The sequence below is a fragment of the Monodon monoceros genome, unplaced genomic scaffold, assembly GCF_005190385.1.
Source record: "Monodon monoceros isolate NGI ecotype Baffin Bay Population unplaced genomic scaffold, NGI_Narwhal_1 Super_Scaffold_5, whole genome shotgun sequence".
Taxonomy (NCBI): Eukaryota; Metazoa; Chordata; class Mammalia; order Artiodactyla; family Monodontidae; genus Monodon; species Monodon monoceros.
The window spans coordinates 23917613-23940144 of NW_021703782.1; the positions used below are offsets into that span (position 1 = coordinate 23917613).

The 22532-nt window shown below is 39.6% G+C and overlaps 1 protein-coding gene across 5 annotated transcripts in view; it reads right to left on the reverse strand.

Moving 5' to 3' along the window:
* IARS (isoleucyl-tRNA synthetase) overlaps nt 1-22532 on the reverse strand; it is an 80926-nt gene that overhangs the window by 39091 nt on the left and 19303 nt on the right. For all 5 annotated transcript variants that reach the window (XM_029201782.1, XM_029201783.1, XM_029201784.1 and 2 more), the window contains 10 exons: nt 15109-15196; nt 14780-14840; nt 11837-11932; nt 8774-8896; nt 8158-8249; nt 7135-7233; nt 4859-4985; nt 3086-3159; nt 2514-2708; nt 293-379 (listed from right to left, as the gene is read on the reverse strand). In XM_029201782.1, coding sequence (XP_029057615.1) covers nt 293-379; nt 2514-2708; nt 3086-3159; nt 4859-4985; nt 7135-7233; nt 8158-8249; nt 8774-8896; nt 11837-11932; nt 14780-14840; nt 15109-15196 — 1042 coding nt within the window. The remainder of the gene's footprint in view (nt 1-292; nt 380-2513; nt 2709-3085; nt 3160-4858; nt 4986-7134; nt 7234-8157; nt 8250-8773; nt 8897-11836; nt 11933-14779; nt 14841-15108; nt 15197-22532) is intronic.

Consider the following 22532-nt stretch of genomic DNA (forward strand, 5'->3'; position numbering starts at 1 on the left):
TCCCCTCTGTCCTCCTCCATTAGGCTTAGCTCTTAATGCAGTCCTTCTCCTAAGACAGAGGAATATGTAGAGACAGAATGTTACAGATTGAGAAGAGCACAAGACAGGAGTTGGATGAAAAGGGAGAGCAGGAAGAAGTATAAAGGCAGAAGGAAGGAAGAGAATAGGAACAGAGCTGGGGCATTCCTGAATCCCTTTTTCACAAAGAATGGTTAGATCCAACCAGAACATGCTGAAAGAATAAAGGAGATCAGGAACTGCAACTCATTATTACACAAGGGAGTGCACCTGCCTTGCCAGGACGAGCCCATTCACAATCACATTTTTGAATGGTGGCCGTCCAAAGAGAGCTGTGGCCAGCACCAACAGGGTGTAAAACCTGGAAAAAAACCCACAAACAAAGAGTTCAATAAAATAAGAAAAGGAATTCAAGCATAGGAAAAAAAAACTGTGTTTACTTATTGGACTGAATTTCTATTTTAGGTAAGTTACACTTCTTGATAATCACAAAGCAATGGTTCTTGATCCTGGATACCTCAGAATCATCTGGGGAGTGCTGAAAAATTAGGCACAGGACCCACTGCAGACCAGTCATATTAGAGCTTCTCACTAGAAAAAATAAAATGAACTTTATTTAAAGCAAATAAAGCCCTGGAATGAGGTACTGACCCCCTGCTGGGGACAGTACTATCACCTTCCTTGGAGAGCTAGTTGGACAGCCACAAGGCAGACCAAGGCAGCACTGGGTGGCCTCTCAGGACCTCCCAGAAATGCCAGGCTGGAAATCCAGAGATGTGTTGCCTTTAGCACAAGGTCATATGGGCCAGTCTGATGACAAAAGATGAAAAAAGCACTCTCATCCAAAAGTTAAAAGCTACTCTATATGAACATAGAAAATGTTTTTATTCTATCAGATATCATGCATGTTTATATGCTACCTAGATTGTTCGCTAAAAGAACTCTATCACATTCATGTAAGCTGTCCCAGTAAGTAATGCACTTGTGTCATCTCCGACCTGATTTTGCATCCCAAGAACATCACCAGACACAACTAATGAGGACGGAAATCAGACAGGTCAGGAGGACCCTGGTTCTTACGAGAGGCAGCCCATACCTGACAGAAGGCGAGGGAGGCAATGTGCACATGGGGACCCACGTGAGGGCTTTTAACAGTGGCCAGACATGGCAACTCCTCAGAGAAACAACTTATTGGTGAGTCATCTGGCCCTCCCTAAGAACAGGAGTTTGTATATGGTAGCTGTTTCTACAGAAAAATGGATTGGAAGCTGAAAACATTAAGAACATTAAGTCTGGAATTCCATCAGTTTGTGATGACTACAAGCTGTAAAGAGAAAATGATACCAACATTCTTTTAACACTCCTGCAGAAACATTACTAATGAAAGTATAATTAGAACCTGGGTCAGCCAAACTCATGCATGAAGAGAAGGTAATTCATCTTTTTCTAATTAAGAGGATGAGGGTACTGCTTTAGATAAGGCATCAGATAAAACCAATGCCAAAGTCCTCCCCACCATGTTTTTTTTTCTTTTTTAAAAATTTTAAACCTGGATTTTTTAGAATGTTATGAGGCCAGCCTTAACATCTTAGTACATTTTCAACTAACCCTCCAATTTGTAGCACCCACTCCAGTAAATTCTATGTAAATACCCACTAAACACTTGTGTAAATGATTTGAAGTAAACAAACTAAGGACACATTAATTGGTCTGTATCACTTAACCTTTCCATACACCAAAATCTCTGTATTCCAAAATGTGAAAGAAACAATTCAAACTCTAAAACTACAGCCCTAATAGAGTGTGAGATTCCTGCTCAAAAGACACTTTTATGGTATGTTTAGTGGTGAGGGGCAGAGGGCAGGAGCAGAGCCTGTCTTGTTTTTTTTTTGTTGTTGTTTTTGTGGTACGCGGGCCTCTCACTGTTGTGGCCTCTCCCGTCGCAGGGCACAGGCTCCGGACGCGCAGGCTCAGCGGCCATGGCTCACGGGCCTACCTGCTCCGTGGCATGTGGGATCTTCCCGGACCGGGGCACGAACCCGTGTCCCCTGCATCAGCAGGTGGACTCTCAACCACTGTGCCACCAGGGAAGCCCAAGCCTGTCTTGTTTGACACAATCTCCCCAGCACCCAGCTGATAAATGCTAAATGCTCAGTAAAATATCTGTTAAATCAAATCAGTAAAACACTTTAAAGAGGGACTTCCCTGGTGGCACAGTGGTTAAGAATCTGTCTGCCAATGCGGGGGACACAGGTTCGATCCCTGGCCCCAGGAAGATCTCACATGCCGCGAAGCAACTAAGCCCGTGTGTCACAACTACTGAAGCCCGCGTGCCCAGAGCCCATGCTCCGCAACAAGAGAAGCCCTCTCAATGAGAAGCCCATGCACCACAATAGTCCCCGCTTGCCGCAACTAGAGAAATACCACGTGCAGCAACAAAGACCCAATGCAGCCAAAAATAAATAAATAAATAAATACGCTTTAAAGAAACATACCATCCTCTGGTTTGGTCAATGCCTTCAGCAATGAAATCTGCAGGAAATGCATCCTCAAACTCCCTCTTGTTTTCAAATGGATAATGAATTTGAGCATAGGGCATGCTGCCACTCTCGAACCAACAGTCAAACACTTCAGAGATGCGATGCAACAATCCCTTCCCACAGCGTGAAGGAATGGTCAGATGGTCAATGCTAGTAAACAAAGAAGTAGCCACTTCTATTAATTTTAAGCAAAACAGAAATTACAGTTTAATTGCCAAGAGGAAACACAATGCCCTCACAGCTCTTTCATATGCATCTGCAAACAGAAATATAGGCAGTTATCACAGGCTTTCAGAGCACCATCAGGGCTCCATCTGGAAGGTTATATACCAAAGTCTCCTGACATCTAACTCAAGGACAAGAGGCCACCTTTCCTCAATATGACATGAATCAGCAACAACGAAGTAATTCAGCAAACTAGTGTCTGATTTCTACATGTAGCTCTGTGATCTGATACAGAGACCATGTCTAAACAGGCTATCTAGCCCGATACTGAACTGAAGTGAATCAAACATTCAGAAACTGACCTCTCTCTGTGGAGATCTGAGATCTTTGCTCCTGACAGTTCTTCCAGTTCTGTCATTGACCCAACACACACCACCTGTCAAAACAAAGTTAAAAGGCCTCAGAGCCAAGGATCAAACAGAGTTAATTTATGTAACATTCATGTTTAGGTTTAGAAACTTTTGATCTTCATGAGTTATCATCAAGGTGGCTTACCACATGAAAGACTATAGGTCACTGACTGAATTGGTGAGCAGACCTCACTTCTTTGCTATCTACCCCTATATCAGAGGGATTCCCTACAAGGAGAGAATTTCACAGCCATCATCTCAACGAGTATTTCTTGAGGGTCTACTGTGTCCAAATCTCTGACAAAAATAACTAGCATAAGTGAAATGCCTAGACTGTTACTCTAAGGCATCTTAGTTTGCTCCTGGCACTTGAACTTGGCTCTTTAATCTGAAACCTTCTCAAGTCAAAGCTGGGACTAATTTATTGTGCATGAACTGGACCAAATAGTCAGATTGCAAGACATTAGGATTATACTCATGTAAGGAGGCTGGGAGATGGGCCCAGCAGGGGCATTCAGAACAGGGTGAGTCATCTAACAGGGGCCGTGTAGCCAGGCTACACCAGCAGGAGCTGCTGTGGGTTCACACCCAGAGGTCATCTACTACCTAATGAATACCCACAGCCTCTTTCTCTGCACTTCCTGCTCAGTCCTGTAAAGTCCTCTGATTCAGCTACTTCACTGTTGCCTTTCAGGTCCCTACTGGAGATTTACTGAGGTCCCTGGGCTGCTGCTGCTGCTCATGACTGTTCTAATGCTGTCAGCATTGGACAGAGGGGATACATCTATATACCTATGTATGTATTTATTTAGAGACACACACACACACAATTTGATTTTAAATTAAAGGTCTGCAATGTTTTGGTAATTTTATTATTATTATTATTATTAATTTTTTTTTTTTGCGGTACGCGGGCCTCTCACTGCTGTGGCCTCTCCCGTTGCAGAGCACAGGCTCCGGACGCACAGCCTCAGCGGCCATGGCTCACAGGCCCAGCCACTCTGTGGCATGTGGGATCCTCCCGGACCGGGGCACGAACCCGTGTGCCCTGCATCGGCAGGCGGACTCTCAACCACTGCGCCACCAGGGAAGCCCACTTTGGTAATTCTTTTAAGTCGTCCTTTTTTATCACTAATAGGGCCGTTTTAATATGCTGTGACTTAGTGCAGCGGGTGGAGTCTCTATTCTGTTCATCAGAAACTCAAAAGGAGAAAAAGAGTTCTGAGCAACACAAGATAAACAATGTGAGGAGTTTCCCGAGAAAAATACAAATTACATTTTTCACTTTTACACAGAGGGAAATTTTTTTTTTTTTTTTTTTGCGGTACATGGGCCTCTCACTGTTGTGGCCTCTCCCATTGTGGAGCACAGGCTCCGGACGCGCAGGCTGAGCGGCCATGGCTCACGGGCCCAGCCGCTCCGCGGCATGTGGGATCTTCCGGGACCAGGGCACGAACCCGTGTCCCCTGCATCGGCAGGCGGACTCTCAACCACTGCACCACCAGGGAAGCCCTACACAGAGGGAAATTTAAAACTATATTTAATTAACTTTAAAAACATATTCTTATTTATGTCATGATTCTAGGAAGGAACAACGAAAAAAAACCTGATGCAATAAGAAAGGGGCAAAGAAAAAAAGAAACCATATTCTTTTACCCCATACTGAGATGCATGAATGAAGTGCTTTAGCAAAAATCAACACAAGTAAACACTGCCCTGCCTCACCTCCTCGAAGTCATCGCTGACCCACAGTGGGATAGGAGTGCCCCAGTATCTGTTTCTGGAAATTGCCCAGTCACGTGCATCTTTCAGCCAATTTCCAAATCGCTTTTCTCGCACAAACTCTGGGACCCTGCAATAAACAGATCAGATAACCAATCACATAAAAACATTAGTAAGTAAATTTGTAAATTAGATCTGCATAAGCCTTTGTGAACCTAACATTCTGGAAATGCTGAGCTCACTCCTACGAGAATGTCTTCCAAATGGACAGCACCAGAAGACCCACAGAGGCTGTTTCTGCTATGAATCCATCCCAGGAAGATGCTCTGTAATATGAAACCCCACAGCACACAAGCTTTTCTGTCCTGCTCTCCAACTGCAGGACTGCCACAATCCTTTAACCAATCACCAGGACGACAGCTAGCCTGATCTTACTTAGATCTAGTCTTCAGGTCATCCATACAATAGCGCTTTTACCGAAACTCATTAGCAAGGGCTCTTAATCACCTACAAAGTAAGAGTCTGAATAGGCGGGGTTATGTGTAGCTGGTGAGAAGCTGCCTCTCCAGGCTCACCTGCAGTCCCGCCACTGCACTTTAGGCTCTAGCAATAAGGCAAGTTCCTTAGAATGCAGCTTCTTACCTCACTGCCTCTGTCCATGCCATCCCTCCACTTCGATAACGTTCACCCCGCCACCCTCCTTCCCTCAGCCACCCCCCTACCCAAGGCTCTTATAGCTTCTGACTGGTAAATGACTCCTTATTCTTTAAGGTTCAGCTTTGTAGGAAACGCTGTCAAGCTCAAGACTGAGTTAGGGCACACCTAGGCTCCAAAACATTTTGTCCTCTCAGGTGCTGCAGTTACCATCCTAGGTCAGTTTATAGGCCTGCACACCTGTCACCACCACCTCCAATGAGGCAGCCACACGAATATTCTATACTCAGTGCTCCACCAGGAAACTAAAGAGCTTCCTAGGTATAAAAATGAAAAAACATTTTGCTCTTGAGAAATTCACTTTGCTAAGAAATATAGAAAGCTATAGTTTTCTTTTACTGCCCTGAGATTCTCCCCATTCTTCCAAAATCAAAATGCACTATTTCTTACTTCCCCAGAGAACACAACTTAAAGTCAAGCTGGATTCTTGGGGAAAATAAGAAATAGTGATTACCCTCAAAACTCTCAGGGAAAAACATTCTTCTGGAATACACAGATTTAGTTTTGTATCATTCTTGCACCTACAGGTTGAAGTACAGTAGTTCCCCCTTATCTGTGGTTTCATATGGTCTCAGTTACCCACAGTCAACCGTGGTCCAAAAATATTAAAAGGAAAATTCCAGGAGTAAAAAGTTCGTAAGTTTTAAACTGCACGCTGTTCTGGGTGGCATGATGAAGTGTTGCGCCCTTGCACTCCATCCTGCCTGGGAAATGAACTATCCCTTTGTCTAGCGTATCCAGGCTGTATATGTTACCCGCCCATTAGTTACTTAGCAGCTATCTTGGCTACCACATCAGTTGTTGATTATCTCAGTGCCTGTGTGGAAATAACCCTTATTTTTACTTAAAAACTGGCTCCAAAGGGCAAAAGCAGTGATGCTGGCAATTTGGATATTCTCTTACCGTGCTTAATTTATAAATTAAACTTCATCATAGGTATGTAGGTATAGGAAAAACACAGTATATACAGTGTAGGGTTTGGTACTATCTACGTTTTCAGGCATCCACTGGGGGTCTTGGAACATACCCGCTATGGAAAAATGGAGGAACTACTGTAACACCTCTCTGCAGTTTAGATATTAGCTGAGGAGAGAAAGGCTTCTGTTCCTGCAGTGTTTATCCATGAGACCAGTGTACACAAGACATTGTCATATTTTAGGAACTCAACAAGTGTCAAAAGTAGTAAGTGTAAATGGCTTTTGTAGGTATATCCAAATAAATGTATATCCTGAAAATGACTATTATTTAAAGCTAATGGACTCTGAGAGTACAGCCAGTTTTCCAAAGTCATTCCATTCTTTAAATCAAATAAATGGCAACTTCTCATTTCCATTGGGTTTAAAAAAGAAAAATGTTCCCCTATATGTCCTGTCATAAGAGGGCTGTTTCTTCTGTTATACAATATTATTTAAATTATTTTGTGTTCCTGAATAAACAGAAAAATAGCTATTATTACAATATACAGAAAAAGATGGCTTTTAAAATTACTATAACTTGAGGGAAGTATAAACCAGTACTAACTACATGACAAAGGACATTATGAAGACACACATCTTATTGCTCACCAGTAACATAGGTCATTGTTCCTCAGCAGCTGGTCTACCATATGCTCCACCCGAACGAACCAGCTAGGCACTGCTTTGTAAATGAGGGGAGTGTCTGACCTGTGGAAGCAAAAATGCAGAATGTGGCTGGGCAGACTGAGGTATGCAGGGGCAAAGGGTAAGACTGACCTTTAGTTTCTTACTGATATCACCACCAACTATTAGGCCTTCTACTGATATTTATTTCTATTGCAAATACTAATGTCTATGTCATCTCCCTCCATCTTTCACAAGAAGGTGAAAGCTAATAAGAGAACAAGAAAAAATATAGTTCTGCTGTGTGATAGTTGACTAAGAAATGATGTCAACCTCAGCAAAGAGGAAACACGGGAACAAAACGTGATGCCACTGAACATTCCATTTTCACCCACATCTTTATAGTATGATGTTATATTAAAACTTGCATCACAGGGACTTCCCTGATGGCATAGTGGGTAAGAATCCGCCTGCCAATGCAGGGGACACGGGTTCGATCCCTGGTCCTGGAAGATCCCACATGCTGCAGAGTAACTAAGACCATGCGCCACAACTACTGAGCCTGTGCTCTAGAACCCATGAGCCACAACTACTGAGCCCACGCACCACAACTACTGAAGCCTGCATGCCTAGAGCCCGTGCTCCGCAACGAGAGAAGCCACCACAATGAGGAGCCCATGCACATCAACAAAGACCCAATGCAGCCAAAAAAAAAAAATTGCACATTATATTTCTCACTAAATTCCACTAGAAAGTTTTAGAGATATATCTCATCCTAGAGAACTGTGATCCCAACACAATACATATTGGCATATGCCTATGTTTCTTACACCTAAGGAACGAAATAACTATATATATGAATTCATAAAATTCTCCTTAAAACAAGGATGAAGTTTTCAAACACTAACTCTAAAGGATACAAATGAGATGGGAACCATGAATTGATGGAATGGGCACACATATCAAATGTATCCACAAAGCTGAAGCTCGAGCTACATTTCATCTCACCTCCAGCAGAAAGGGTAGCTGTGGGTGAAGGTGCTGGCAGCAAGAAGTCGACCTTGTTCCTTTAGGGTCCTGATAATATTTTTGTCAGCATCCTATTTAAAAAAAATTTTAAATCTAGCCATTAAAATATCCTACAATACTTAGTAATACAATATAATTAAGTATATTACTAAACTTTGTTATTTTGATACCTTTACTATGAATAAAAGGCACAAATAACAAATGTACTATACAAATACTTGGTTCACATTTCAGCCACTGTGTTAACTTTAAGTACTTTTAAAGTACGTTCCAGACCACTTAAGGCAGTGAAGTTTTCAATCAGCAATGATTACCCCAAGGTCACAAAGCCGTTTCCGGAGTCACAAACCAGAGCCCACTTTTTCTGATTCCTACCTTTGAAATTACAGCATGCTTCCTCTGAAGATACTAGACCCTTGGAATGCAGCTGATAATATGTCTGTTTTTTCTGATTTTATGTGCTCAAACAAAACAAAACAAAATCTACTTCCTGGGGAAAACAAAAATCCCACATATGGAAGCTATTTAACAAAAAACTGATTAATGAAAGAAGTACGATGAAACCGACACCTTTCTAAGCCATAGAGATACAGACCTTCACATACTGTCCTGCAAAATCTGGCACTTCCCCTGTGAAACAGCCTGAAGCATCCACAGGACAAACAGGGACAGAGTCTTTCTGAATGATATTGAAATCCATACAGACCCGAAAGTCATCCTGGGGAAAAGGAGAAAGGTAGAAGAAGGGAAGAATAAAATAGTTAAGTGTGGGTGTGGCAAGAGAGGAGCATATGAGGCAATAAATTTATAGGAAAATTTTTCAGTATTCTGACATATAAATGTATCCAACTTTCATTATCCTCTCAACTGAAGCTAACTCAAGGATTATTCAGAGAATCCAGAGCCCTATAGCAGGGTTAGGGGATTAGATCAGTCTTCCCAGCCATTACTTCACAAACCCCTAATATAGCTGAGTATCCACTAAGTAAGAAGAAAGATGGCACATATGAATACATTAGAACAAAATCAAATTTGATTTATAACAGCAGCATGTATACACATACATGTATGCACAAAGCAGAAGAACATACACGTATAAGGCATGAACCGTTTAGTACTTCACAATGCTTGATGTGCATATGGATTTGCATCCTGTCAAAGAGTGCCTGAAAGGATGGCAACAGTGATCTAAATCCAAATTACTCATTTTACGGGAATTCCCTGGTGGTCCAGTGGTTAGAACTTGGCGCTTTCACTGTCAGGGCCTGGGAGCAATCCCTTGTCGGTGAACTAAGATCCCACAAGCCGCGTGGTGTGGCGTGCATAAATAAATTAATTTAAAAATAATAATAAATAAAACAAACAAACCCCAAACTGTTCACTTTACAAATAAGTAATATGGGCCCCATGCAGGCTGGGTTCACCACAATGCTTCAGGAATACATTTTGAGCAATGTTAACAATACTCAGGGCAAACTGGTTATAAAGTGCTATATCAAACAGTGCTCTGAACATCTAACTACATTATATTAGCTCATTTAACCTTTACAACGATCCTGTGAGGAAGGCAGATAGATGTACTAGGTTTTCATCATGTGTTCCCCTCAGACAAACCAGCAAGTATCTCCATTTTATGGATGAAGAAGCTGAGGCACAAAGAAATAACTCAGCTGCAAAGTGGCAATGCTCACATTCAGAACCAAACAGCCTGGCTCCAGAGTCCAAGGTCTTTACCTCTTTGCTATGCTGTTTGAATATAAAATTAAAGGGACTGTCTTGGACTAAACAGTGAAACCAAACCCTGGTTTGACTCCAAGATGAACTGGAAAGCCAGTATGGTTCCACCTGGGCCTATGTTCAACTCTCACTATGCTGAGAGGCTGCCTAGCGTGATGCGACATGTGCGTGTGGCACATGACAGCCAAGGGCAATGACAGCCTGGCCATGAAGGAAGACCCTGAAAAAAAAAACAGTAAGCAACACAGACAGGACAAGCCCCAAAGTCCAGCAATTTGAACCATTTAGTATAGAGCAAACAGCCCTACTCGATTCGACTAGCTAAGAGCAGCATTCCTGAATGGAGCCAGAGTAACAGGTGATGTTCAACACGGTCATGTAGAAGTGCATAGACTCTGTGGAGAGATCACATAGCACATTGTCTGGCAAAGCCGCAACATGGAAGGTCTCTTGGAAAACGTCTACCAAGTGGGGTTAAAGGCTGAAATTTAAAGATCTGATCTTCTATAACATTAACCTGCCTGGCATTCAGGACAGATACACACCAAGAAGTTACCTTTTCATTATTTATTAACAGTGGAACAATGACACCTGTTGACCCTAAAATTATAATGAATAGCTGAAATTTGACTAATTCCTAAAACTCAATAAATAGTATTATCAAGAATGCTTACTTTCCATCTAATTTGAATACTGACCAGGTATTAGGTGATATTAAGCAATTGTTAATTTTATTGGGTATAATGGCATGGTGGCTATGTTAAAAATAAAAGTCCTTATCAGTCAGAGATGCATACAGAAGTATTTGCAGATGAAAGATATGATGTTGAGAATTTGCTACAAAACCCTCCAGCCAAAATAAAAAAGGTGTTGGGGAAGGGGACAGGGAACGAGACAGATATAACAGAAATTCCAAATTAATAATTAAAGCAGCTGGATAATGTGAACATAAGGAATATTATATTTTCTTTACTTCTGTTTATGTTTGAAGACTTCCATAATAAAAATCCCTGCAGAGATTAAGTATGAAAAGAAAAAAGACCAACGGAGACCGACTAGCTTCACTGCCTCTCTCACTGACAAAATGATCAAGCCAAGAGGAATTGGTAGGTCCCCAGTGGGTGCTACACCCCCAGCAGTACACACTCTTACAGTGTCAGGCACTGTGCTAAACGCTCTATATGGATGATTCCACTTAATCCCTGTAGTTTCCCAGACGGGCAGGTACTATCATTCCATGTCACAGAGGAGGAAAAGGAAGTCCAGACAGGCTAAGTAATTTACCCAGAGATGGCCTGTTAGTGGCAGAGCTGTGACCTAAGGTGAGGTCTGGTTCTAAATGTGTGCACTTAATCCCTATGCTCTTGTTTTATTCATATACAAATTACATTAAAAGGATTACATTTTTGGAAAAATTACTCTGAGAAAAACTTAAAATTAACCACACTGCATAGCTTTGAGGAAAGAGGTCAGATTCTCCCTTCTGATCATATAGTATTTATTTAGTCAAGAACACAGCAAAGGTGATGGAACCTTTCAGCGTTTTGATGGTTGTGGTGACTGTATGACTCTATGCCCTTGTCAAAACTCCCAGAACTGCATATCATAAATGGCAAAGTGTACAGCAAGTAAATAGTGAATGAATGAAAACACAGCATGCCTTTTAGAAAGACTAAATGCCCAGCAACACTCAGGATTTAGCACACCATTTTCAAAAATCAGCTCAGGGTGAAAAGGAATTACAGATGCAAGTTTTATAAAGTTATCTCTGGGGGCAGTGAGCCTGAAAAGAGGTTAACTCCATAGTGTGAAAAACAGTGAGAAACATCTCTCTTCTCTCTCCCTGTCACACACACACACGACTCAGTGGCCACTGACGTTTATTTCTCATAAATGCATTTGCAAGATATATACTACTCACAGCACCAAAGTAAGGAGCTTGGTGTACAACCCCAGTGCCTTCTTCCTCCTTCACATAGTTGTCAACAAGCACAGTAAAAGCACCATTCTCTTTACACTGGAAAAGAAAGGTTATCAGGCTTAAAGAATAAAACAATACCATACCATAATATTAATTTAATAACAGTTTTTGGTAAGAGCCTGAAAAATCTTTTAACATGAAAAATTATATTTTCATAAATAGAAAAGACAGAATAATTCAGATTGGGAAGAAACATGCTAATTCAATACATCGTTTCCATGAATAACAGGTCATCACTTATAAATGAAATAATTATTTGAAGACTTGCAGAGAAAAATTTCTAACTTCCTTCGCCACAAAACTGTGCTTTTTCATCAGTTCTTCCAACCTCACCCCTGCCCTAGAATGCAGTTTTTCGTGAAAATGTCTCAGACGATGTGCTTCCTTAACCATTCACTTTCTGGTATATTTTCAATCACTGCATATGCTTTGCTGCTCCTTTTCCTTTCAGTCCAGCTCAAGTTATTCAGTAATAAAAGGCAAACCTTGGAAGAATCGGTATGGGAGCTGAGTTACAAGTTCTAGTTACAGGTACTCCACCTACTGTAACACTGAAGGGAAATGTTCTCAGTTTGATTTTCTTTATAACAACAATAAAGTCAGGTTCATACACATAACACTACAGACCTACTTCTTCTACCTTTATCCCTTAATATTTCTTTTCACATACCCTTTGTTTCAGCCAAACTGACCCTTTGCTTTCTTACCTCTCTGCCTTTGCAAAAAGTACTTTCAGAAATTATTTTCACATTTAATCCTATAATCCTGTGAAAAAGGCATCAGCAGTCTCATGTTTTAAAAATATTCTGGTTGTATTTGAATTTCACAGATGAACAAACTCTGAACAAAGATGAAATGGTTTGCCCAAATCATACAACTAGTGACCTGAAAGAAGGTCTTCTGGTTCCAAACGCAATTTTATTTTCAACTATATCACAACTCTTTAATTCTTTGGCATTCACTTAAAACTAAACTTGAAAAATAACTACGAATTTTTAATTGCTATTACCCAAGTCACCTGGAAATATCTTTGGTGTGGTATGATAGGTGCTAAAAGGTGTGTCTTCAATAGTTTAAACATGGAGAGATAATATGTGGGTTCTTAGAATCAGATGTAAGAACAGGGAATACAAAGGTATCTTATTGTTTCTAACTGTAGAGGGTTTCTAACAAAGAAACCCTACATTGCATTCCTATCTCTCGAAGTCCAGTTTTAGATCCTTCCCCTGCCAAGGTTGAACTGGGTCAGCATTCACACAGAGAGCTATAGTGCTGTCCTTCAAAGACAGCATCTACTCTCATAGCTCTCACTTAATATTTCAGAACATGTGTATTTTAGGTATACACCAGATGATTTTTGTCTTCAAAGAATTTGCAGCATCTTTCTAAAACTCACCAAACATTCTAGAAATTTCAGGAAGCTAACTGAATGGATAGTAGTTGTTCTTAAATAACTTAGATCAGTATGAACTGAGTGCATATTCCAGACTTCTGATTTAACCTAAAGTTCCTATCTATTGTGCTCATGTGCATTTTCTGAGAGGGATGAACTTTCCTTAGGTTCTCAAAGGGATCTAGTGTAAGAGGTTTTAAGACAAATAAAAACAAATACAAGAAAAAATAAAACATGTTATGATACAGAAGAGAAGAATGCAGGAATGATATTTTTCAGAGGGAGAAACCAAAGAAGCATTTCAAAAATTGCTTTTTTTTCAGATGGCACCTGAGTTTAGCCTTGAAGAGTGTCAAGCTGATATGACGTTAAAGAAAGGTGAGGGTTTTTTAAAAAGAGGAGGAAGACAATAAAAACAAAGGCAGAGAGGGAGGAAAAGAAAGGGCCAGTGTGATGGAAGCAAAGGATATGTTTAAATCAACATTAGGGAATGTGGTTAGGGAGCAGGACTGCCTTGTGTCAACTGGAGAATACCCATTGAGGAATGTGCTGGCAAATGACTACAGGCTCAAGGGAGGGACCAGACCAGGTAAAGTGTTTGGAAATCCATCAGCAGCAACATGGAATGAGGAGGAATGTTATTAGTTAGGAGATAAGAAACATGGGAAAACACTCAGGTGCACAAAAATGTAGAGGCAGATGTGATGTTGTGGACAGAGCCCAAATGGCAGAGATCACCTGCATTAGCCAAACTCTATCCCTACACTGAATCAGAACAGAGGTGAGCAAATATTTTATCATGGGCTATGGTGTAAGGTTTTGCTGGCTAATGCTATGTCCAACTGAATATAATTTCCACATAATGTGTAAAACGGGGTCTGAGAGTGTTGCTCATTATTTCACTCCAAGACCTATAAATAATAACCAACAGGAAATTCCTGCTGACTTTATTCTTTTGTTGTTGGTGGTGGGGTTTACAGCTACAGCTGTGGATTCTGTTGCCAGAAAATGGAAAACCACATAAAATAGCTTTGTGACTCTTATAAGAACTAAGTTACTAAATGTCTGAGCTTAAAGCACCCACCTCATCAATTCCTGGAAATGAACTCTGTTTACTTTTACACACACAGTTTTGTAAAAGCACTATCTTAAGTTTGTAAAAACAAAACTCAAAAAACAAAAAACACCTCAACGACTTGCCTGGGTGATGTGTAGACTATAAACAATACAAATATACACACATTAAATCTTATCAAAGTAACTGATTCCTTATGTAATTTAAGAAAAGTATTTAAAACTTCCTATAGGATTTTAATTATTAAAGCAAGAAGGCAATACAAACAGAATTTAATTTTTGTAATACTAAAACAGATTTTTGGATTTAGGCACACTTGTACAAACAATATAACAATAAGACAATATAAATACCACTCCAGTTATCAAATACTTGGGTTGTGGACAGCTCCTGCGGTAGAAGTCTCTAAGCTCACCTTTATAAAATAGTCAAACAGGGGTCTGTATTTCTTGCCTTTGAGATAGGCACCAGGCAATCTAGAAAAAAGAGAAAGGCAAACTCACAATTAAAATTATCAAAGAAATGAGGCTACAGCCACATCAAGTTACCATTCCCTTCTGGTTTCCTTGTTCCTAAATCATGAGTGCTGGAACGTGTGACCTGAATGTACTTGGTATTAGTACTTAAAACTAAACTTGCATAATATAGCTTTTGGGCAATAAAGTATCTCACTTTTTAAAGCTAAAGACACACATGCACGTGCACACACACACACACGTACAAATCAATGATTTGTATATTCACCTTTCAAGGATCTCATAGTCACTCTCCAATTTATAGAGGGCTGATAATCTGGCTTCCATTAAAATGTATAATTTTCCTCTGACAGCATCTATGAGAGCAAGGGAAAAAGTGGACTTCAATGATATTCAGGCTTTGACTTACGCTAAAGAAACGCATCTGCATATTTTTCCCTCCAGGGGCTCCTATATAACCTGCATCCAATGTGCTCAGCACTGACAGAGGAACACCACAAAGAACGCTAGGGCACACGTGCTTTCCAAATACGAAAAAGACAAAAACATCAAATGCTGTTAAGGCAGCTCATCAGTTGTTGTTAACTGCACCTCTATTCATTTTAAGTAATCTTTTCTCCTACCAAAAGTAATATATATGAGTGCTTAAAATCCGTAACATTAGCAAACCAAGAAGAGATCACAAAGTAAAAGTTTCCCATAATCTCACACTCCCCACCCCACCCCGCCCCCGCCTCGACACTATCGTTTCAGTGTCTATTCCTCCAGGTGTTTTTCTACATATATATCAACATACATATTATGTAAACATGTAACTTAATAATTATGGGATATAACTCAATACAGTTTTGTAATTTGTTTTCACATAATACATTGTGAACATTTTCTCATATGTTAGCACATATAGATTCTCTCATTCTTTTAAATAGCTTCTATAGTATTCCATCTTATGGAGGTACAAGTTATTTTTAACATATCAATTAATGCTAGACAATTAAACTGTTTTCAAATTGCTACTGCTATGAACACTGGGATAACGAATATTCTTATACATGTCTTTGTACCCATATTGGAAACATTTCTGGAGGATACTATCCTAGGAAGAGAAAAGCTGAAACAAATGCATAAACATTTAAAATTTAATAGATACTGACAAATTGCCTTACAAGAATTTAGGCTAATTTAAACGCCCACATGTAAAGTATGACATACCCAAGAATATACTAAAGCTATACCTAAGAATATACTAAGGCTGTAAGAAAAATGAGTCTCTATGGATCATTGTGAAGGCCTTTGCAATTCACTGAAAAACTACCACAAATAATGTTGCCACCCACCAGTTCTGACCTCACAGGAACTTCATTATAAGTGGAGTCTATATTTTCTGAATAAAACACAGAACACATGATACACAAGAACACAAGAAGTAAAAGAGTTGTATGCAGGCAGATGAATGACACGATTGAAATCTCAGCCAGATGGCCTTTATGGCTGTCAGGCTTACTACGGAATGGCCATGATCCACAGGCAACACAGGAAACTTGTAACAGACAGAAATGCACTTGCAGGGAGAAGCAGCAGTAGACACCAGAGCCAGGCTCTATGTGGAAACAGCTCCTTCCCAGTTGATAACGCTAGAAACCAACTCTTGGTCTTAGCTACTCCTAAGGCACAGCTAAACAATGATAAAAATATCTGACACCCAACACTTTCCCATTCCTTTCTCAATATTCTTCCCTTGATAGCACAAGCTATTGTGAATCAAGTTAACTGTCTTGTAAGACAGATTCTTTTTCTGGCTATGAGTTTTTCTTTTCTTTCCCTGACTTCCCCCTGCTCCCCATAAACTATAGAAACCTGAAGGTACCAACCTTCTTTTTTCATATAAATCTCTATGGAAAGGGCCTCTTCAAGACTATGGTTAACTTGACACCAGGAAATATTTGAAAGGTACAAAGTTCTCAAGTTCTGGTACCAATTCTATGATACTATGATATATAGTAAGAAATATATATTTGGTCTTAATCCCTGTTCTGGTAGAGCTCTTAAAACCCTTGGAATTTCCTAAGTGATGGGAACCAAAGGTGTCTTTTGTTACGTTAATGGAGTGACTTTTGTAAAACCCCTAGGTAACCTAAGGATGGTGAACCAAGCACATGGCTACAGGGTTGGAACTTTCATACTCCACCTCCAGCCCCCTCTGGGGAGGAGAGAGGGGTCAGAGATTGAGTTCAATCACCAATGGCCAATGATTTAATCAATTGTGCCCATGTAACAAAGCCTCCATAAAACCCCAAAAGGATGGGGTTTGGAGAGTTTCCAGGTTAGTGAATGTATCCACATGCTATGAGAGTAGCCCACCCCAGTTCTGGGGAGAGAAGTTCCTGTGCTTGCGACCCTTCCAGATCTCACCCTATGCACTTCTTCATCCGGCAGTTCATGTGTATCCATTACAATCTCCTTTTATAATAAACTGGTAATCTAGTAAGTACAATGTTTCTGAGTTCTGTGAGTTGCTCTTCGGACCCAAGGAGGAAGTCATGGGTTGGTGAGAAGCCCAGGTGACAACCGGAACTTGTGACTGACATCTGAAAGGGGGCGGGGGGGGGGGAGTTGCAGTGGCAGGGGGAAGTCTTGTAGGACTAAGCTCTTGACCTGTGATATCTGACTCAAGCTCCAGATAGCCAGTGCTTGAACTGATTTAATTGCTTGGCGGTGTTGAGAAAACACATACTGGAGATTCCTAATAGCAATGATACGCTACCCCCTTTGAATCTCAGGTTCTTCATCTGTAATAGGAGCATGATGTATAAAAGTATTATAATCTGAAAAGTATATGAAATTTTTACTTTTTATATCTCTGTACAATGTTAATTTTTTTGTGTTAATTTTAATGTTTTGTGTTAATTTTTCAATCAGAAATGAAAATGCTCTTAAGAGGTTATTTTTCTGATTAAATCTAATACTTTTTCAAAAACTTCTATTTTTACTCCAAAAAGAAATGTAGGACTTCCCTGGTGGTGCAGTGGTTAAGAATTCGCCTGCCAATGCAGGGCACACAAGCCCTGGTCCAAGAAGATGCCACCTGCCATGGAGCAACTAAGTCTGTGTGCCACAACTACTGAGCCTGCGCTCTAGAGCCTGCGAGCCACGACTACTGAGCCCGCGTGCCACAACTACTGAAGCCCGCATGCCTAGAGCCTGTGCTCTGAAACAAGAGAAGTCACCGCAATGAGAAGCCCACACACTGCAATGAAGAGTAGCCCTGGCTCACCACGACTACAGAAAGCCCGCGTGCAGCAACGAAGACCCAATAAAGCCAAAAATAAATTAATTAATTAAAAAAAGAAAAGAAAAGAAATGTAATTGTTTTTCTTTTTAACCATTGCATCAAATAGGATAAAATGCCTAGGAATAAACCTACCTAAGAAGGCAAAAGACCTGTACTCAGAAAACTATAAGACGCTGGTGAAAGAAATCAAAGGTGACACAGATGGAAATATACACCACATTCTGGGAGTGGAAGAATCAATATGGTCAAAATGACTATACTACCCAAGGCAATCTATAGATTCAGTGCAATCCCTATCAAATTACTAGTGGCATTTTTTGCAGATCTAGAAAAAAAAATCTTAAAATTTGTGTGGAAACACAAAAGATCTCGAATAGCCAAAGCAATCTTGAGAAACAAAAATGGAGCTGGAGGAATCGGGCTCCCTGACTTCAGACTATACTTCAAAGGTACAGTAATCAAGACAATATGTTACTGGCATAAAAACAGACATATAGATCAATGGAACAGGATAGAAACCCAGACATAAATCCACGCACCTATGGTCAATTAATCTATGACAGAGGAGGCAAGAATATGCAATGGAGAAAAGACAGTCTCTTCCTAAGTGGTGCTGGGAAAACTGGACTGCTACGTGTAAAAAAATGAAATTAGAACACTCCTTAACACCATACAGAAAAAAAACCCCAAATGGATTAAAGACCTAAATGTAAGGCCAGATACTATAAAACTCTTGGAGGAAAACATAGGCAGAACACTCTTTGACATAAATCACAGCAATACCTGGATCTACTTCCCAGAGTAATGAATATAAAAACAAAAACAAACAAATGGGACCTAATTAAACTTAAAAGCTTTTGCACAGCAAAGGAAACCACAAACAAAAGGAAAACACAACTCACAGAATGCGAGAAAATATTTGCAAATGAAGAGACCGCCAGGGGATTAATCTCCAAAATATAAAAAATAGTTCATGCAGCTCTACATCAAAAAAAACCAAACAATGGAATATTATTCAGCCATAAAAAAGAATGAAACAATGCCATTTGCAGCAACATGGATGGATCTACAGATTATCATACTAAGTGAAGTAAGTTAGAGGAAGACAAATATCATATGGTTATCACTTATATGTGGAATCTGAAAAATGATACAAATGAACTTATTTACAAAACAGAAAAAGACTCACAGACTTAGGAAACAAACTTATGGTTACCAAAGGGGAAGGTTGGGGGGAGGGATAAATTAGGAGATTGGGATTCATATATACATACTATTATATATAAAATAATCAACAAGGACCTACTGTATAGCACAGGGAACTCTAGTCAATATTCCATAATAACCTATATGGAAAAATAATCTGAAGAAGAATAGATATGTGCATGTATAACTGAATCACTTTGCTGTACACCTGAAACTAACACAATATTGTAAATCAACTATAGTCTAATACAAAAGAAAAATTAAATAAAAAACTAAAAAAAAAAAAAAAAAAGTAGTATTTACTTCTACACTGGACCAAGAAGGAAATTCTGGGTAAAAAAATAGTCCTTTTCCTAGGCCAAGGGAAATAAGTAGATAAACTAGTTGCTTGGACATGTAAAAGAGGGGAGTAGGAATCAGTAAACTAAGACGTGCTCCACATGTTTTCTTATTTTCTTCTAAACTCCTGAAAATATACTCTTGACCTTCACTCTGTCCACTTCTTATGGCTTCCTTTCTGGATCCCTTGCCTCAAGCCTTGGAATTCACCAACATGAAACAGGCATGGTTATCCTTTCAGGAGGCCCAAACAGTTGGATTATTTCCAGCTTTAGAAGTACACTGGAAGCTAACCGGCTTTGCTGTGCTGTTTGAAACTCATTATCAGATTTCTCCCTCCAAAACATATCCTGCTACATAACACCATACCTATGTATTCACTACCAGAAAATTATTTAGTAGAGGTTTTCTGGGGTTCTAAGAAATTTTAATAAAAGGTAAATTTCCCCAGGGTTATTAGCACATATGAGTGATTATGACATACCTAAGAACAGATTCCCAAACAATAAATCATAAGACATGTGACCAGAGAGTTCATGCTACCTCCCAGCCCCAACAGCTTTACTGATTCTAGTAAATACATTTATTTTTTGTATAATTTGTAATAAGTTTATTAAGTTATAAGTATAAACTATGTCCTGATTACTGATACTGATGTCTATTTAAAAGTCAAAGTAAAGAATATTTTTAAAATAATAATTAAGCATGACTTAAGCAACTTTCTGAGAAAATTTTAGATGTTCTCTAATATTGTATCCAACTCAGTTTTCCTTAATGAATTAACTGTGTTCTATTTCTAGTGTGACCCATCTATTGTCTATTTATTTCCTCCTATCTATCATGATAAGACTTTTTAAGCATTCATTCATTTAGTTGATATTTATTGAATACTTATTTTGTTCTAGGTAATGGGTTATAAGGGCATAGCCCTAAACAATACATATCCAGGCCCTGCCTTCACACAAACCCAGGGAGTTAAGAGATTTTTCCATTACTTGATAATAACAACATCCTTGGGAATTCCCTGGCGGTCCAGCGGTTAGGACTCCATGCTTCCACTGCCGGGGGCCCGGGTTCGATCCCTGGTTGGGGAACTAAGATCCCATAAGCTGTGTGGTGTGGCCAAAAACAAACAAACAAGCAAACAAACAAAAAAACCCCAACTTTATCCTGATAATCTCTCTTTGTACTAGATAAAATTACTTGAACAACTTCTACTAAAAATGCCTCTTTTAAAGGGAATGTACTTCAACATAATAAAGGCCATATATGACAAGCCCACAGCTAATATCATACTCTTTGGTGAAAAACTGAAAGCTTTTCCTCTAATATCAAGAACAAGATAAGGATGCCCACTCTTGCCACTTTTATTCAACATAGTATTAGAAGTCCTAGCCAGAACAATTGGGCAGGAAAAAGAAATAAAAGGTATCTAAATTGGAAAGGAAGAAGTAAAACTCAGTATTTGCAGATAATATGATTGTACATATAGAAAACTCAAGACTCCACCAAAAACTCAGAACTAAAAAATAAATGGAGGGACTTCCCTGGTGGCACAGTGGTTAATAATCTTCCTGCCAATGCAGGGGACACAGGTTTGATCCTTGGTCCGGGAAGATCCCACGTGCCGCAGAGCAACTAAGCCCGTGTGCCACAACCACTGAGCCTGCGCTCTAGAGGCCGCGAGCCACAACTACTGTGCCTGTGTGCCACAACTACTGAAGGCCATGCACCTAGAGCCCGTGCTTTGCAACAAAAGAAGCCACTGCAATGAGAAGTCCGTGCACCACAACGAAGAGTAACCCCCGCTTGCCATAACTAGAGAAAGCCCACGCACAGCAAAGAAGACCCAATGCAGCCAAAAATAAATAAAAATAAATTTATTTTAAAAAATAAAAATAAATAAATGCAGTAAAGTTGCAGCATACAAAATCAATATACTGAAAGCTGTTGCATTTCTATACACCAATAATGAACTATCAGAAAGAGAAATTAAGAAAACAATTGCATCAGAAAGAATAAAATATGTAGGAATAAGCTTAGCAGAGGAAATGAAGGACCTAGACACTGAAAAGTTTAAAACATTGATGAAAGAAATGGAAGACACAAATAAATGGAAAAGTGTTCCATGATCATGGATTCAAAGAATTAATATTGTTAAAACGTCCATACTACTGAAGGAAATCTATAGATTCAGTGCAATTCCTATCAAAATTTCAATGGCATTTTTCACAGAAATAGAATAAACAATCTTAAAATTTATGTGGACCCACAAAAGACCCTGAATAGTCCATGCAATCTTGAGAAAGAAGAACAAAGCTGGAGGCACAACACTCCTTGATTTCAAACTATATTACAAAGTTCTAGTAAGCAAAACAGTATGGTACTGGCATAAAAACAGACACATAGATCAACAGAACAGAACGGAGAGCCCAGAAAGAAACTCACACATAAGACAATTAATTTACAACAAAGGAGCCAAGAATATACAATGGGGAAAGGAGAATCTCTTCAATAAATGGTGTTGGGAGAACCGGACCACTTTCTTATGCCATACACAGAAATTAACGCAAATGGATAAAAGACTTTAACGTAAGACTTGAAACCATAAGATTCCTAGATGAAAACATAGTTGATAAACTTCTTGACACTGGTCTTGGCAATGTCCTTTTTTTTTTTTTTTTTTTTTTTGCTCTGACAACAAAAGCAAAGGAAACAGAAGCAAAAAAGAAAAAAAGAAAAAAAATGTGGGACTACATTACACTAAAGCTTCTGCATAGCAAAAGTAATCAACGAAATGAAAAGGCAACCGTCTGAATGGGAGAAAATATCTGCAATCATATACCTGATATGGG